Source organism: Bufo gargarizans, chromosome 2 (assembly GCF_014858855.1).
Source record: "Bufo gargarizans isolate SCDJY-AF-19 chromosome 2, ASM1485885v1, whole genome shotgun sequence".
In the NCBI taxonomy this organism is placed as follows: Eukaryota; Metazoa; Chordata; class Amphibia; order Anura; family Bufonidae; genus Bufo; species Bufo gargarizans.
The window spans coordinates 338280512-338298478 of record NC_058081.1 but is presented as its reverse complement, the minus strand read 5'-3'; the positions used below and the strand labels follow the sequence as shown (position 1 = coordinate 338298478).

General features: G+C 44.0%; 1 protein-coding gene across 1 annotated transcript in view; it reads left to right on the top strand.

The window, feature by feature from the left end:
- STAB2 (stabilin 2) overlaps positions 1-17967 on the top strand; it is a 165242-nt gene that overhangs the window by 126872 nt on the left and 20403 nt on the right. Inside the window, exons 52-56 of the mRNA XM_044280594.1 lie at positions 2636-2728; positions 10067-10213; positions 13127-13183; positions 13539-13665; positions 16010-16159. Of these exons, the coding sequence (XP_044136529.1) occupies positions 2636-2728; positions 10067-10213; positions 13127-13183; positions 13539-13665; positions 16010-16159 (574 nt within the window). The remainder of the gene's footprint in view (positions 1-2635; positions 2729-10066; positions 10214-13126; positions 13184-13538; positions 13666-16009; positions 16160-17967) is intronic.

Below are 17967 nucleotides of genomic sequence, written 5' to 3'. Positions count from 1 at the left end.
TAATATAAATGCAGCATTAACTTATTAGATCCAGCCCCGTGCACCGGGTGTCCCTGCCGGGTTTTCTTTACCTTTTCTTACCTGGCTGCAGCAAAAACGTCCCTTTGACACACCCTACCGGGCAGGCCAAGGAAGTGATGCAGTCTGGCAGGAACATTCCTGGGTAACCCTTGATGTGTGTAGGCGCACTGGACAAATGCCAGTTGGGAGCCCTGTCATGACAATGACACTTCTATCTGGGTGCGTTACTGTTTTTGACGATGAACGTATCGTCAACATTTAAGATGCACCACTACAGACTTTGACGTTTAGTTACAGAACTGCTTGTCAGGTTTGGCCAACAATACCCTAAAGTTTATTGAGCCGTCATATCAATGTATCAGTCATCAAGGCTTCAGACCGCTGAATGCGCTCCATTATGCCTACGGTATATGCAGTGTGCACCCAGTGAGGGACGGCATAATCATTTGATATCAGCTATCAAATAAGGATTTGTTCAAATCACACACAGTAGATTTGACAAGATGGCCATGCGGGGACTTAGCCCTGTAAATCAAGAAGGAGAAGGGGGTTAGTTTACCAGTAAATGTCCTGGTGACAGATTCCCTTTAAACCCCCAAAATTTGAAAAACCCTCCCAAATAGGTCACTTTTTTATTGCAGATTTTACATTTATGTCTGAAGTAAATATAGTTGGCGAACAATTCATGTGACTGAAATGATTTTTAACCCCTTAGGGTCCATTCACACGTCCGTGAATGTGTCCGCACCCGTTCTGCAATTCTGCGGAACGGGTGCAGACCCATTCATTCTTTATGGGGCAGGAATGGATGCGGACAGCATTTCCAGAAAATAGTGCTATTGTCCTATTCTTGTCTGAAATTGCGGGCAAGAATAGGCAGTTCTATGGGGGTGCCGGCCAGGTGTATTGCGAATCCATTGCGGATCCGCGATACACTACGGACGTGTGAATTGACCCTTAGTGACATAGCTAATTTCAGCTTCAAGGACCAGTAATAGTTTTCCTCTCCGTGTTCTAGCAGTCATAACTTTTTATTTTTTTATTTAATTTAGCTATAGGAGACCTGAATTTTACAGGAAAAGTTGTAGTTTTTTAGGAACCATTTTACGGTACATATAGTGTACTTAAAACAAACAGCACTTTAATATTATTTTGTGGGATTTATATTTACAGTATTCACTGTGTCTTATAAGCAATATAATCATGTATTCTGTGGATCAGTACAATTATGACAAATTTATATACTTTTTAATATGTTATACTTCTTGCATAATAAAAACACTTGTTTTTACAAATGAATCTGTTCGTGTGTCCCTTCATTCCAAGGCTGGCTGAGATGGCAGCCCGCTGAAGGGAGGAGAGCTGCTTTAACCTCTCACATCTCGGGCTCTGTAGGAGCTGACAATCTAAACTAGAAAACAAGACCAGGGTTAGCAGCTTAGCTCTACATCAGGTACATCGGGAGATATAGGGCCAGATTTATCATTAGCTCAGGTCAGAATAATGGAGTGAAAAAGTAAAAAAAAAAGTCCCAAACGCTAAAACTGCGCACAAATTTGCGACTTTTTTCTGCTCTGCACTATGCTCGACAGTTTTCTGAAAGTGGGCGTGTTTTCTTATGCAAATGAATCTCTAGACAGATTTACTATTGGGACTATTTAAAAAGTCGCAAAAAAGTCGCAGTTTCACTCCAGTGAGGACCATGCTTATCTTATGAGACTTTTTAATAGAACATGCGACTTTTTCATAAAAACATGCGACTTTTGTAAAGCTGCTTACTGACGGATAAACTGCTACCGTCAAACCACATTTATTACAGTCTTAAAGGGCCGATCATAAATCTGACTTGGCTAAAACTGACTTTAGCCATATGTGAAAGTGGAGTGAGCTGTCAGAGTCATGATAAATCTGGCCCATTGTGCACAGTCCATTGCACATAGACCAAAAATATGCCCATCTGAATGAGGCTTATAGACCCCTTTATATAGGCTGACTGACCAGGCAATTATCTGGAATGAACCATTCATTCCTGATAATTACCTGTTTGTGAGCAGAGGTCAGAGCTGCATTTACATGAAGCAATCACCTCCACTTTTTAGGATGAGTGATCACTACTGCGATTCATAGAACATGCAACTTTTTCATAAAAACGTGCCACTTTTTTGTAAAGATGTGCGACTTTTGTAAAGCCGCTTACTGACGGATAAACTGCTACCGTCAAACCACATTTATTACAGTCTTAAAGGGCCGATCATAAATCTGACTTGGCTAAAACTGACTTTAGCCATATGTGAAAGTGGAGTGAGCTGTCAGAGTCGTGATAAATCTGGCCCATAGTCTTTATAAATCGGGTCGGGAATTAAAGCAGCTGAAACTTGCTTTCAACTACTATCACTCCTGACACCATCTCTAAAGGGTATTTTTCCCATTATAGAGGAGCTGTGGATTATATTATTCTAGTGATATGGCATCCCGTCTTATGTTGTGAATGAGATTAATTCAATTTCAGCTCTTCTGCAGAGTGTTAAAAACTAAGACCTAAGCATACATGAGCCTCTGCGATCAGGCTAGGTACGAGTACCAATCCAACAAGAAGTATGTTTTCTAATTACAGATTGACGCTTATGACCTTCTCATCAGAGGATCAATGAAGACACTTCAGGGATCTGATATCAGTGTAAAATGTGCTGATAATGATTCTTCTATTGTAAGTAGAGGGCATTTTATTTCCATATAATTACAGTAACATGGTGTAAATGGACATAAAGTACTAAAAGTGACAAGATAACAACATTGCTTACCGGTAATCGTTTTTCTCGATACCCATGACGGCACCCAGTGCGACTCAGGACCTCCCATCAGGACAGGAAACCTGAGAAGATAAAAAGGAACACACCTCCTCCCAACACCAGTGGAAGAAATAAATTGTTCTCCGGAGAGAAGTGATAAGGGATTAAAAGATCCCCCTTTTTTTTTTTTTTTTTTATATATATATATATATATATTCTTTTTTTTTTTTTTTTTAAATCTATATTACTTCATATAGACCTGAGTGATATCCTATACACAAGTTTATACAAATATATCTGTATCTACATCTATATGTGGGGAGGGAACTATCGGGTGCCGTCATGGGTATCGAGAAAAACGATTACCGGTAAGCAATGTTGTTTTCCCCTCACCCATGACGGCACCCAGTGCGAGATGGACTATAAATAGCGTCTAGGGGGGGGCCACAGCTTGAAGGACCTTCTCCCCAAACGAGGCGTCAGAATGGAGCTGTAATCTATAATGTTTGAGAAAGGTATGAGGGGAACTCCAAGTAGCTGCCCTACAAATCTGGGCTAGAGACACATTAGCCCTTTCCGCCCAAGAGGTAGACACTGAGCGAGTGGAATGAGCCCCAAATCCGGAGGGAGGGGAAAGGCCCAAGGAGATGTAAGCCTTCGTTATAGCCTTCTTCACCCACCGGGCAATAACCCCGCAGGATGCTTTTTTACCCCTATTCCCCCCTAGGAACTGGACAAGAAGGTTCTCGTCTTTCCTCCATGAAGCCGTAGCATCAAGGTACACTAACAGGCATCTTTTAACATCCAAGCAGTGGAAGCTTTTTTCCCTATCATTGGAAGGGTTAGGGAAAAAAGAGGGTAGCACTATGTCCTGGCTCCTGTGAAAATCCGTGACTACCTTGGGAAGGAAGGAGGGCAGGGGCCTGATCACTACCTGATTGTCCTGTATGACAGTATAAGGAGGATGTGCAGAGAAGGCCTGGATCTCAGAGATCCTCCTAGCAGAGGTAATTGCCAGGAGAAATGCCATTTTAATGGTCAGGACGTCAATAGGGATTTCTAACAAGGGCTCAAATGGTCTATCGGTTAGGGCTGTCAAGACCCTGTTCAGGTCCCATGGGGGGGAAAGGGGTCTTACAGATGGATGGATTCTGGCTGCGGCAGAAAGAAAACGTTTGACCCAAGGGTGGACAGCTAACTGGTAGTCGAAAAAATAGCTCAAAGCCGACACCTGTACCTTTAGGGTGGAGGCTTTGAGTCCCTTGTCTAGGCCTGCCTGCAAAAAGTCCAAGATCTTAGATATTTCTGGGGGGCTAAATGGATCGGGGCTATACCCCAGAAAGGAAGCAAAGATATTCCACACCCTGTTATACTTCCTGGCTGTTGTAGCTTTCCTACCGCCTAGAAGGGTGGAAACGACTCTGCTAGAAAGCCCTCTCCTCAACCAGATGTCCCTGTCAGACTCCATACTGCCAACTGGAGAGCTTCCGGATTGGGATGGCATACTGGTCCCTGGGAAAGGAGGTCCTCCCTGGGCGGGATCATCCAGGGGGGGCCTCTGGCTAGATTTAACAGGGTGGAGTACCAGATTCTTTTGGGCCATTTTGGGGCTACCAGGATTATAGAGGCTCCTTCCCTCCTCACCTTCTTCAGTACCTGTGGAATTAGAGACATAGGTGGAAAGGCGTAGCCGCGTTCCCGGCTCCAGTCCTGGGCCAGACTGTCCACCCCTGTAGGATTCTCTGTGTGATTTAAAGAGAAAAACCTCTCCATCTTCCTGTTCTTCCGGGTAGCAAAGAGGTCTATAGTTGGGGCCCCAAACTTTAAGACAATCTGGGAAAAAACTTCTCCGTTCAGACTCCACTCTGCCTGGTTGAGTTCCACTCGGCTTAAGAAGTCGGCCACCGTGTTCTCTTTCCCCTTCAGATGTACTGCTGATAGGAGCAGGTTCCTGTCTTCTGCGATTTGAAAAATTTCCTGGCAGAGGAAGATTAGGGACGGCACCCTTGTTCCGCCTTGATGATTTATGTAGGCCACCGTTGTTGAATTGTCCGAGTAAAGGACCAGTTTTTTGTTTAAGACATCTGGGACTGCCACTCTTAGGACCCTTTCTACTGCCTTGAGCTCCTTGTAATTTGACGTGCAGGCCCTGGTTCTTAAATCCCATCTTCCCTGCCAGTACTTCCCATCTGAGTGGGCCCCCCAACCCCACGGACTGGCGTCTGTTGTTATCCGTATGGGTTCTATGAAGGACCAGGGCATTCCCGCCGAAAGATTCCTCTCGGATGTCCACCATAGGAGGGAATACCTTGCTCTGGAGGAGAGATGAATTTTTTCTTCTAGCGTCTGTGGGAGACCATTCCATGTCTTTAAGATATCCCACTGTAACGATCTTGTGTGAATCTGAGCAAACGGTACGGCGGGAATCGTGGCCGTCAGGTGCCCCAATACTGCCATCGCCTTCCTGATGGAGCATCGGAAGGAGCGGAACAAGACCCAAACATGTTCTTTTATTGCAACTACCTTCTTTTGAGGAAGGAATGTTTTCTGAGCCGTGGAGTCTAGCTGCATCCCTAGAAATACGCAACTTTGAGAGGGGGTTAGGCAAGATTTTTCTTGGTTGACCTTCCATCCCAGATCCTTCAATAGAGAACATGCCAGGACGAGATCCGTCTGTAACTGTATCCTTGTCTGGGCTATGAACAAAAAGTCGTCCAGATAGGGTACTAACACTACCCTGGACAATCGGAGGAATGCCACCATCTCCGCCACCACTTTGGTAAAAATTCTTGGGGCTTGTGAGACCCCAAACGGGAGGGCCCTGTACTGGAGATGCAGAAACTGGCCCCTCACCTGGACCGCCGTTCTCAAAAACCTTTGGGAGGAGGGATGAATAGGGATGTGGTAATAAGCATCCTCTAAGTCTATACTTGCCATCCAGCAATCCTTGTATAGCAGGTCTATGGTTGTCTTTACCGTCTCCATCCGGAATCTCTTGTATTTCAGGAACTTGTTCAATTGTTTCAGATTTAAAATCATTCGAAAGGTCCCATTGGGCTTTCTTACCAGAAAGAGTGGGGAGTAATAACCCCTGCCCTCTTCTTCTTTTGGAACTCGACAAACGACTCCTTTGTCCAATAACAACTGAACCTCTGCCTCTAACACTGTGGATTTTAAGGGATCTTTCGGCGTTGGAGTGCGGGTGAAAAAATTTTGGGGATAGGAGAGGAATTCCAGCCTGAACCCCTCTGCTATCCCTCCCAAAACCCATTTGTTCTGGGTGATCTTTGACCAGGCCGGGAGGAAGGAGGAGAGTCTTCCCCCAACCTGGGGACTGGCGTCATTGCTGCTTATCTTTTTTATTATCCTGGGTTTTAAAGAGAAAGCCGCTAGACTTCCTCTGGAACCGATCCCTTTCCTTCCTATCATAGGGCTTGCCCCTCTGTCTCCTAAAACCCTGCTGGGGCCTACGAAAAAAGGGGGGCTTCTGAGGGACAGGAAATCCCCTTTTCTTGTCAGAGGCCTTCTCCAATATGTCATCTAAAGATGACCCAAATAACCTGTCACCTTCACACGGAAGGGCACAGAGTCTGGCCTTGGATCCCTGGTCACCCTTCCAGGATCTAAGCCAGATAGCCCTTCTAGCCGCATTTGTCATAGCACTGGCTCTGGCGGAGAAGCGCATCACGTCGGTGGAGGCGTCCGTCAAAAAATCAGCTGCCCTTGCGAAGGAGGGGAGAGAGGCTAGAAGCTCTTCTCTAGGCCTCTTTTCTTTAAGGTGCGCCTCTAGCTGGTCGATCCATAGTCTTAGTGACCGGGAAACCCAAGTGGCTGCGACTGCCGGCCTGAGACAGGCGGCCGACGTCTCCCAAGCCCGTTTAAGATATATATCCGCTTTTTTATCCAATGGGTCCGAGAGACAGCCTAAATCATCGAAGGGGAGGGCAGACTTTTTTGCAATCTTGGCGACTGGTGCATCCACCGTAGGGGCCCTATCCCAACTTGAGGACACTTTTTCTTCGTAGGGGTACTTCCTTTTAACCGAGGAGGGTATGAAGAACTTTCTATCAGGATTCTTCCACTCCTTCTTAATAATAGCCTGCATGCTCTCATGTACCGAAAAAACCCTATGTTTTTTAGGGCCTAGAGCCTGAAAGGCCTGATCCGCAACCGATCTGGTCTGCTTAATGTCTTCCAGTTGCATAGTTGCCCGGACCGCTTTTAGTAACGGCTGCGTATCCTCGGGTGAAAAAAAGGACTTCCCTGAATATTCCTCATCCGAGGAGTCTAAATTACTGGAGTCTAACTGTCCGGATTCTCTGGCTTCGCTATCGGATGAGTCCATTTCCATGGTATCATACTCCGTGACTTTATCCGGGGACCTGGCATGGCCTTTACTGAACGCCCTGAAGGACGCTTTGATGAGGGACTTCATAGATTTTGTAAGAGTCTGGGACTGTTCCGCTACCAGCTTGTCTATACAAGCCGTGCACAGGGACTTCTGATAAGATGCAGATAGGGCCGCCTTACAGTCTGCACACTCCTTATGCTTGGACTTGGAAGCTGACTTTTTAGGAGGCTTGGGAATCTAAGATAGAAACACCTAATTAGTAAAGAAAAAGGAGGAATGTTCTCACCTGAATCCTCTTCTCCCCGTCCTTAGGCCAATACCGGACTTGCAGGCCTCAAGGGGTCCAGGGGTTCAGCGCGTCCGTCAGTAGGGTCCGTCATGCTCCAGCTGGATCCTACTTCAGCACAAAACCTGTGCCCCGCTGGCTGCCTGCACCTGCTGCCGCATTTATAAGTTTAAAGGACGCGCCTCGGACCTCACTTCCGGGTCCTGTGCGTCGGGAGAGAGCTCCGCCCCCCCCCCCGACGTCATCAGCTAGTGCCCCAAAGGACGGCCCCGCGCATGCGCATAAGCGCTTTAGACGCGCGGGAGCCATCTTTGATTAGGGCATGTCGGCGTGGGGAGCCGCCTGAACACGGCCACAGCGGCTCCCCCAGGACCGGTAGCGAGTGCGGGCGCAGGCAGACTTGTGGGGAGCGGCTTCCGGCACGGCCACAGAACTACCGCTCCCCAGGGATAGGTCTTCCCACGGCCATGCCACAGACCTCCCCCAGCGCTCTTCCTTGAGGTATGTTCACGCAGCGATCGCTGCACTGCTTCTCAGGAACTCCCATCCGGAGGACAGGAAACCTGAACTGGTGTTGGGAGGAGGTGTGTTCCTTTTTATCTTCTCAGGTTTCCTGTCCTGATGGGAGGTCCTGAGTCGCACTGGGTGCCGTCATGGGTGAGGGGAAAAATGAGAGATGGTCATACATATTAACTGTAGAGATAGGAGGGGCATTGGTTAAAGGGCGGTGGAACAACCGCTGCATTGTTATGTAAAGCTTATAGTTGTATTACAGATTATCAGTACATACTCTACTTTTTTATTGGTTTTGCATCTTTTGTTTGACCCACCTATAGAGGACCTGTCACCTCTCCTGACTTGTCCATTTTAATAGATAATTGTATTCCACATGAAATGACAATTCTGGGGCATCTATTCTTATGGTCCATGTTGTGCCATTCCTCTGTTATTCCGTTCCTCATATACTACAAGTTTATGAATAAAATTGGTGTTACCAATTGAAGGAGGTGTGTTACAGCATAGTCTATCCAGTTAGTGCTAGTCTGTGCAAGGTAACAGAAGCACATGACAATGACAGACGTGAACAGAATACAAGAAACATTAAAGACTGCCACAGACAAAAGCAGGCAGGCATGGACAGACAGACGCAGATACACTCTGCTAGGCGCTCGGACGCAGATACAGCTCTGCTAAGCTATGGATAGATACAGATACAGACATGAACAGGCATAGGACATAACAGTGCAAAATACAGAAACATTAATGCAGAACAAGGAAATACCACACAGACCTATGGACAGACAGGAACATGGATCAGACACAGATATGCTCTGCTAGGCGCTCCGACGCAGATACGCTCTGCTAGGCGCAGGACAGATACAGGGACAGACAGGAACATGCATAAAGGACCCCAAGAGTCAGTAGCAAAGGGCAAGGACAGAAACAGGCAAGGCAAAACAAGGCAAAGCAGGGCAAGACGTGACATAGCAAACAAACCAAGGAAGACTGACCATGAGGCTCCACGCTCACAGGCTGAAATAGCCAGCTAACAAGCGCACCTGCCAGGAACACTCCCACAGAGCCACACAGGGGAATTAACCCTCACAGGTCCAAACAGGAGGTTCACAGGCAGGTCAGCAATGAAAGCAGCCCTATCTGCCAATGGGGTACATGCAACCACAGGCAGGAACAGCAATGATACCGAAGCCAGCACGCAGATACTAGCAACCAGCCTGCACAGAGACACCCGCAGCCAGCACGCCAAGGGACATGCAGCCAGCCTACACGGCAAACCACGTCACGGTGAACTGCACCGTGACACTTTAAGAAAGATTGTATGGTGGGAAACTTGTTTGTGAAAAGTAAAATGCATTGGAAAGGGGGAAGACCCATGATTTTTAGGAATTATGGCCCCAATATGTTAAAAAAGAATTGGGGATGACAGAATAGTACATTATCTACAGGTTATTGATATTCCAACACTTAATAGATATCAGGCAGACCAGTAAGAACAACCTATAACATTAGATGAGATAATGGCAGCTATAAATGAAATGCCCATGGGAAAAGCAGCAGGCCCAGATGGGCTACCAATTGAACTATATAAAAAGAATATGGACGGACATCCAGTGGCGCAGGGGACGTTTGACAGTGTGGAGTGGGGGTTCCTCTGGGCATTGTGATGTAAAAAAGTAAATGTGTGCACACCCTAAGGTCTTATTTACATGACCGTATCCATTCTGCAGTCCATAAATTGTGGATCCGCAAAATAGAGATGTGGTCCGCGTGTCAACCGCATTTTATTTAAGAGCCCCATTGTTTTCAATGGATCTATGGTCTGCTTTTTGTGGACATACTCCATCTTTTTGCGCAACAGACATATAGATTCTAAAAGCACATGACGTTAATGGGTCCACAAAAAAACATTTGCAACACAGACAGCCGGATACAGTCGTGTGCATGAGGCCTTATGATGAACTTTAGAAAACACAGCAAAAGTTGTTTCTATATTTTATTAATAAATGTGCATTGTGTTTATTACTGTATGTTTTATTAACCTTTATAGCCCCCCATTCTCCTATACAATTTATTAACTGTAATACATTCTTTTTTGTCTAGGGAGACATTCTTCTGGACAACAGACAGTGCAGGCTTATCCAGCGGCAGCTTGCTTTTAAAGGAGGAATAGCATATGGCATTGACTGCCTGCTTGCTCCCTCTACTTTGGCGGGTAGATGTGACAATTTCATGACTTTGGATATAATGGTAAGTTAAATTTTTCTTTTTTAGGCTGGGTTCACATCACATTTTTCCCATCCGTTTAACGTATACAAAAAACGTATATGTTAAACGGATGCCTCAGACTGATGCCATACAGTGGCATCTGTTCTCCATCATAAAATCAAATAAAAAAATTATTTAATAAAAATACGCTGCATACCTTGACATACTGTATATGTAATTGATTGCATTACGTTTACATGCAGTGCTGCGAGGTGATTTGTGTTTTCTGACAGACATATTTCGATGCGGCTCTCCATGTTCCTGAACATATTGTGGCAGGCACAGCACTATGAAGTGCCTTTTGCGCTGTGGCATTAGAAGAATTTTGATATCTCTGACTTTTAGTCTAACCAGACTGTCTACAGGGAGTGCAGAATTATTAGGCAAATGAGTATTTTGACCACATCATCCTCTTTATGCATGTTGTCTTACTCCAAGCTGTATAGGCTCGAAAGCCTACTACCAATTAAGCATATTAGGTGATGTGCATCTCTGTAATGAGAAGGGGTGTGGTCTAATGACATCAACACCCTATATCAGGTGTGCATAATTATTAGGCAACTTCCTTTCCTTTGGCAAAATGGGTCAAAAGAAGGACTTGACAGGCTCAGAAAAGTCAAAAATAGTGAGATATCTTGCAGAGGGATGCAGCACTCTTAAAATTGCAAAGCTTCTGAAGCGTAATCATCGAACAATCAAGCGTTTCATTCAAAATAGTCAACAGGGTCACAAGAAGCGTGTGGAAAAACCAAGGCGCAAAATAACTGCCCATGAACTGAGAAAAGTCAAGCGTGCAGCTGCCAAGATGCCACTTGCCACCAGTTTGGCCATATTTCAGAGCTGCAACATCACTGGAGTGCCCAAAAGCACAAGGTGTGCAATACTCAGAGACATGGCCAAGGTAAGAAAGGCTGAAAGACGACCACCACTGAACAAGACACACAAGCTGAAACGTCAAGACTGGGCCAAGAAATATCTCAAGACTGATTTTTCTAAGGTTTTATGGACTGATGAAATGAGAGTGAGTTTTGATGGGCCAGATGGATGGGCCCGTGGCTGGATTGGTAAAGGGCAGAGAGCTCCAGTCCGACTCAGACGCCAGCAAGGTGGAGGTGGAGTACTGGTTTGGGCTGGTATCATCAAAGATGAGCTTGTGGGGCCTTTTCGGGTTGAGGATGGATTCAAGCTCAACTCCCAGTCCTACTGCCAGTTTCTGGAAGACACCTTCTTCAAGCAGTGGTACAGGAAGAATCTGCATCCTTCAAGAAAAACATGATTTTCATGCAGGACAATGCTCCATCACACGCGTCCAAGTACTCCACAACGTGGCTGGCAAGAAAGGGTATAAAAGAAGAAAATCTAATGACATGGCCTCCTTGTTCACCTGATCTGAACCCCATTGAGAACCTGTGGTCCATCATCAAATGTGAGATTTACAAGGAGGGAAAACAGTACACCTCTCTGAACAGTGTCTGGGAGGCTGTGGTTGCTGCTGCACGCAATGTTGATGGTGAACAGACCAAAACACTGACAGAATCCATGGATGGCAGGCTTTTGAGTGTCCTTGCAAAGAAAGGTGGCTATATTGGTCACTGATTTGTTTTTGAATGTCAGAAATGTATATTTGTGAATGTTGAGATGTTATATTGGTTTCACTGGTAAAAATAAATAATTGAAATTGGTATATATTTGTTTTTTGTTAAGTTGCCTAATAATTATGCACAGTAATAGTCACCTGCACACACAGATATCCCCCTAAAATAGCTAAAACTAAAAACTACTTTCAAAAATATTCAGCTTTGATATTAATGAGTTTTTTGGGTTCATTGAGAACATGGTTGTTGTTCAATAATAAAATTAATCCTCAAAAATACAACTTGCCTAATAATTCTGCACTCCCTGTATTACTCTGTAATTGCTCTAGCGCCGTTCTATGGAAACAGTAGGTTTAAAGAGCACACCAAATGCTTCAAATAACTTCTTTATTAACTTCAACTTTCATATATAACACTGCCGCCTCCGCAGCAGATAGTCCATGTACAAAACACGTGTTGAAAAGATATCACAAAATGGCAGTATGCATAAGATGGTGATTTCAACTGTTCAATCTTGTCATTCAACATAAAATGGTGGATATATTTTTCTCTTGAGTAGCTGTACTCTCACTTTAAGTTATTTAAGCACTTTATGATCTCTCTGAGAGGTATATCTGAGGTCTAATAGTTCTACTTGCTGTGCTGCCGTAGGACGATGAGGAAAGCAGCAATTTCATGTTGGATATTTTCCTTCAAATCTTCCATAATGTGATGCTTGTTCCGATAGACTTTTCCTTTAAGCATTACACAAAGGAAGAAGTCTGGTGGTGTCAGATCCGTCGACTGTGGTGACCAAAGTCCCTTGAAAATACTAGTAATACTAATAAAGAGGAATGCGGTATGCACCTGGCGGTCACAGAGGTTAAATATTGCGATAGCGGTCTGGGCCCTACCTCATCGCTCCAACGTGGAGGCATCCCAGCTTGTTCAAAGCTGCATATACTGAGAAGCACTTGTATGTTGTTTCATTCAGATTGCTTCGTCGTAGAGATAGTTATTACAGAATATTTGGGGCCTTTTTCGAGGGAATCTCCCTGTAGTTATATATGCTTATAAAAATTATAACTTCTAGGATCACAGGTTCAGGAACTTGATGAGGAAAGGCCCGGATTAGCCCTACTGAATGACAGTGGGGCTAGTCATATGTTTTCCTTGTCCGCTCCGCAGCTGACATCCAAGTGTCAGCCTCATATTCCAGCCACTGATATATGTAATTTTTGTCTATGGCTAATCCTGAATGTGTGAATTTAGGCTGCATGCGCAGTGATTCCTAATGAGATATAATGTTTTTTTCCAACAGGGAGAGTGTGGCCTGTGTTTTAATGTTCCCAAGTGTCCTGCCGGAAGCAAAGCTAAGGTAAAATAAAACTCAATGACATCTGGGCATTTCATCCATACTGACCCCTTAATCACTGTGCTGAATATCCTGTCTCCCTGAGTAGTACAGGGGTAAGGAGAGAACAACCTATAGGCTAGAATTGTCATGGCAGTATAGAGCATGTGACAAGCGGGGAGGAACTAGAATGTATAGCGCCCCATAGTAAAATATGATGGGCCCCTAACACCTAATGAAAGGGGACTAACACAGCTGCGTAGGTGGCAATAATATAAGGTATTGATAATAGTGCCATGTGAGTTTGTTAGCGAGGACAGTCTATGTTATGGAATAATAAGTGGAAAAGCATATATAATATGGAATATCTATCACACAGGGTCAAAAGTCAAAGTGTCAGTATGTGGTTAACTCCCGGAGAACCATTGAGGGCTGTATGCAACAGTGCACCTTGGTCTTTTGGGTGTCCCAGTGCTGCAAAGGCTACTTTGGAAGAGATTGCCAAGGTCAGTACCATTCTAGTTATCACTATTTTCTTTACTTGTTATCTGACATATATGTAAATGTCCCTCAGCTTTGTAATAACAGCTACTACTAGCTTCCTTATTCGATACTTTACCTGCTCATACTGGCACGTGCACTTAGGATTCTTCCCACCTGAACCCCTGCAGGACCCGGCCATTTTTAGGGTACAGCAACATGGCGACACTGGTCAGCTGTCACGGCCAGGTTTGCTGAGTAGTGGTGATCCCATAGGAATGAATGGGATCGTCTCGCCTGTTGCAAAAAAAATCCAACACTGCTGGATTTCTTGCAACAGGTGCAGTGATTCCATATATTTATTTGGGATCACCGCTACTTAGTGAACCTGGTCGTGACTAGTGTACTAGCCGTACCCTTACTCCCAAACTTCCCAGAGCCATAATTTTATTTTTCCATTAACTTAGCCATATGAGGGCTGTGGGACAAGTTGTGCTTTCTAATGGCATCATTTCCTGTTTACACAATTCTGCCACCGTTTTATGGGTTTTTACAGCATTCCCTATGCGGTAAAACTGACCTGTAAATTTCATTCTTCGGGTCAGTAAAACATTTTGTTGCTTTTTAAGGCTTCATTCACACAACCATATGTGTTTTACGGTCCGCAAATTGCGGATCCACAAAAAAACATGACGTCCGTATGACATTAGTTTTTTTTTTTTGTGGATCCATTGTAACAATGCCTACCCTTGTCCACAAAACGGACTAGAATAGGACATGTTCTATTTTTTTTGCGGGGCTTCGAAACTGACATACGGATGCGGATAGCACAATGTGTGCTGTCCGCATTTTTTGCAGACCTATTGAAATGAATGGGTTCTCATCCAATCCGCAAAAAAACGTAATGGACAAGGAAACAAAATATGTTTGTGTGAATGTAGCCTAATACTGAAAAAGAAATGATTTATTTGCATCGCCATATCAAGACTCCCATAACTTTATATTTGTGTTTACTGAGCTGTTTTAGGGCTAATTTTTTGCGAGACAGTCTGTAGTTTTCAATTATACCATTTTGGAGTATTGTACGACTTTTTTATTCCATTTATTTTGGGAGGTGAAGTGACAAAAAAAAATGGAGCATCTGCGATTTTTATGTTTCTTATTACATCATTCGCTATATGGGATAAATATTTTTATATTTTGATAGTACAGGTGTTTTTACACGAGGTGATGCCTAGGATGTTTATTTTTTTTAATTGTTTATTTTATTTTATTTTTTTACACTGTTTAATAGTTCCTCTAGGTGGCTTGAACAAGCAATCATGCCTTAATATTGGAGTCTGTGAAAATTTCACTATGTTCCTGAAGAGCCCAGCCACAGGCGCATCAGGGTGCTCGTGGTTTTTGAGCTCCCGGATGCCGTGGTCACATTTGACCAATGCATCTGAGGAGTTAAATATGTGCAATCTACGTTATTGTCGATTGCATACATTAACACCAGGTGTCTGCTGTTAAAGAAAGCAGGAACCTGACGGACACCATCTTTAAATTCTCGACTCCCGGCATATATTTACGTTGGGTTACTATACATGTGGATTTGTCACGGATTTCACTTTCTGCATTGTATAAATTCACATTCTTCGGATTTAAAATCACCAAGTCAATTTCCATGTGGACATATTTTACATATACTATAAGGATGAGATTTTCCTGCAAATGCATGACAGAAAACCTACAGCACGTACACCCCATGTGGCTGTATCCTAAGGTGCAGCAGAGAATTGAGCATGCTATTGTAACTCACAATATGTCACATAAGTCGACAAATTGTCTTAAATAAAATGGCTTCTTAATAAAAATTACTGTAGCTATTTGTTAAAGTGTAAGAAACTCTTAAAGGGGTATTCCAGTTTTGTGATGTTGATGATTTCAAGATAGGTGTTTAATATCAAATTGTGGGGGTCGGACTCTCGGCACCCCTGACGATCGGCTGTTTAAAGAGGCTGCTTTCTCTTCAATGATTACCTGCATGCCACCTAGATTGTAGTGGCAGTGCAATGTAATTATAGCTTCCTTTCCCATTGAAGAGGACATTGAAGAGAACGCAGCCCTTGCACTAGCATCCTAACCTCTTCAAGCAGCTCGGGGGTGCCGAGATTCAGACTTCCACCAATCTGAAATTGATGACCAATCTTGACGATAGGTCAACAATTTCATGAATCTGGAATACCCCTTTAGGAAGCTACACGGGTGTCTATCTGGCAATTATGGCATTAGAGAAGAGAAATGCACTGATCTGTAACAGGAGCACTGCTTGTAATTCCATCATTATCAGGAATAAATATTCTTCTGTGGTTTATGTATTGGCAGCCTGCCCTGGGAGTCCTGAAACACCCTGCAACAATCACGGAAGGTGTAATGATGGCTATTCAAACACTGGCGAGTGCATGTGCTCAGAAGGATTTAATGGAACGGCTTGTGAGTCCTGTATACCAGGAAAATATGGACCAAACTGCAAAGGTATGTAAAATAAGAGTGGTTTTACAAAGCGTATTGTGATTATGAAGTGAGAAGAAATGCTGTTATCTTTCGTTCTCTCATTCATGTACTGTAGGCAGTGCTAGACTGGTTTCCTTGGGTCCAGGAGAGGAAATTAGAGGGTTCTCTCTCCATCTATATGTAATACCCCAGACTTAGCGGTATTACTATTGTGCTCTTTAATTACAACATTTTATATGTTTTATATGCAATTATATGTAATGTTATATATGTGAGCTGTACTATGTCATCTTATCCAGCAGGGGGATGTATTGTGTGGCAATGGCTGGCTGTAGCAGGGCTTAACCACCCTGTTCCATCCCTCTTGGTAGAGTGGGCTCATCTGAATTCCTGCCCTGTTATGAAAATCTAGAATTAGTTCAGTCTATGGTCAAAGTTAGGGGGAAGGGGATGAGAGAGATCCTGTTCAGATAGTGGGAGAGTGAGTAGGTAGCTCATAGAGCACCCACTCCTAAAAACCATATTGTTTCCCCTGTGAGGAAGGGCAGGACCTACATTTTCCCTCTCTGGCCATAGAGTGAGGCAGCAGCTCATAGAGCACCCTCTATCTAGAACTGAAGAAAGGACTCAAGTGAAGCCTTGGGATCCCAGACAGCAGAGAGAACCGCAACAGCGCTTCTACAGACACTGCTGTGAGGTGAGGGATTACAGCTAAAGATAGTCTCTTCACTAAACAACCACTAGGCCAGCAACATCTAAGTGCAGAACTGCCGCCATCCAATCTGCCACCATACCTCCTCAGCTGGTGTCAGAGAAGAATTGCAGGAAAACCTGCTGCTATTGTATGTATTTCAAGTTCTGAAAAGTACTAAAAAGCTATTTGTTACATTCAACTGTGGCCTCATTCTTCAGTGATATGACTTTCACTGCAATGGACCCCAGGGAGTGATGGCCTGAGTTCGGACACTGTGATACTACAGTACTGCATCAGGGCCACTACCACTCCCATCCTCCCACAGGGGCTCGCTGCATATACAGAACATGTGAGCTTCCAGTGGCATACTTTGCGTGGAAGCAGACCACGCATCTGCTATGGGCCCTGTGGTGGAATTGGGGACCTAGCAATGAGCCACTTTCATTGCATCCTGACAAAATCAAATGAATTTCCTGCTGCCGACACTAGGAGGAGCTCGTGGACTCATAGATTTATACAGCTATTAATGTTTTTACCCACCTGTACGTTGATAATGTGTCAGCTTCATAAATGTATGTAGAAGGTATAGAAAAGCTAACCATATTAACATTCTAGTTTAAAATTAGTCATTCTTTTTGGCGCATCTGAATAATAGTGTCTAAAATGCCAAGAAAGTGGCACACTTTTCATAGTAAATATGGGCTGGTGTGTTATTTATTCAGGAGTTTCTCCTCTCTCTTAGTGCATTTTTTGTGGTCAATGGGGGTTTGTTTGTTTTTTCAAAAGGCAGCATGTGTGAAGAAACACTTATAAGAGTGACAGAAAGCAATGCCAGCTAATACAGTAAAGTTCCATGGCCTAACACCAGAAAGCTCATTGCTACCTTTGGTTTGGCATTTACGTTTGTGTGTAAGTGGATGTTCAGGATTGGACTTCTTGTTCCCCAACACAAGAAACCATGTTTCCCCCATCTATTGAGACTATGTGAAATTTAGCATATTTTGGTTACTCGGAAATTCAATGGAAAAGCTACTGAAAAAAGCATTTATCATATATATCTTATTCTATACAGTAGATGCTCTTATGGACAGAGCGAGATGGGACATCTAAAGCCCACATATGCTCTGCTTGGCCA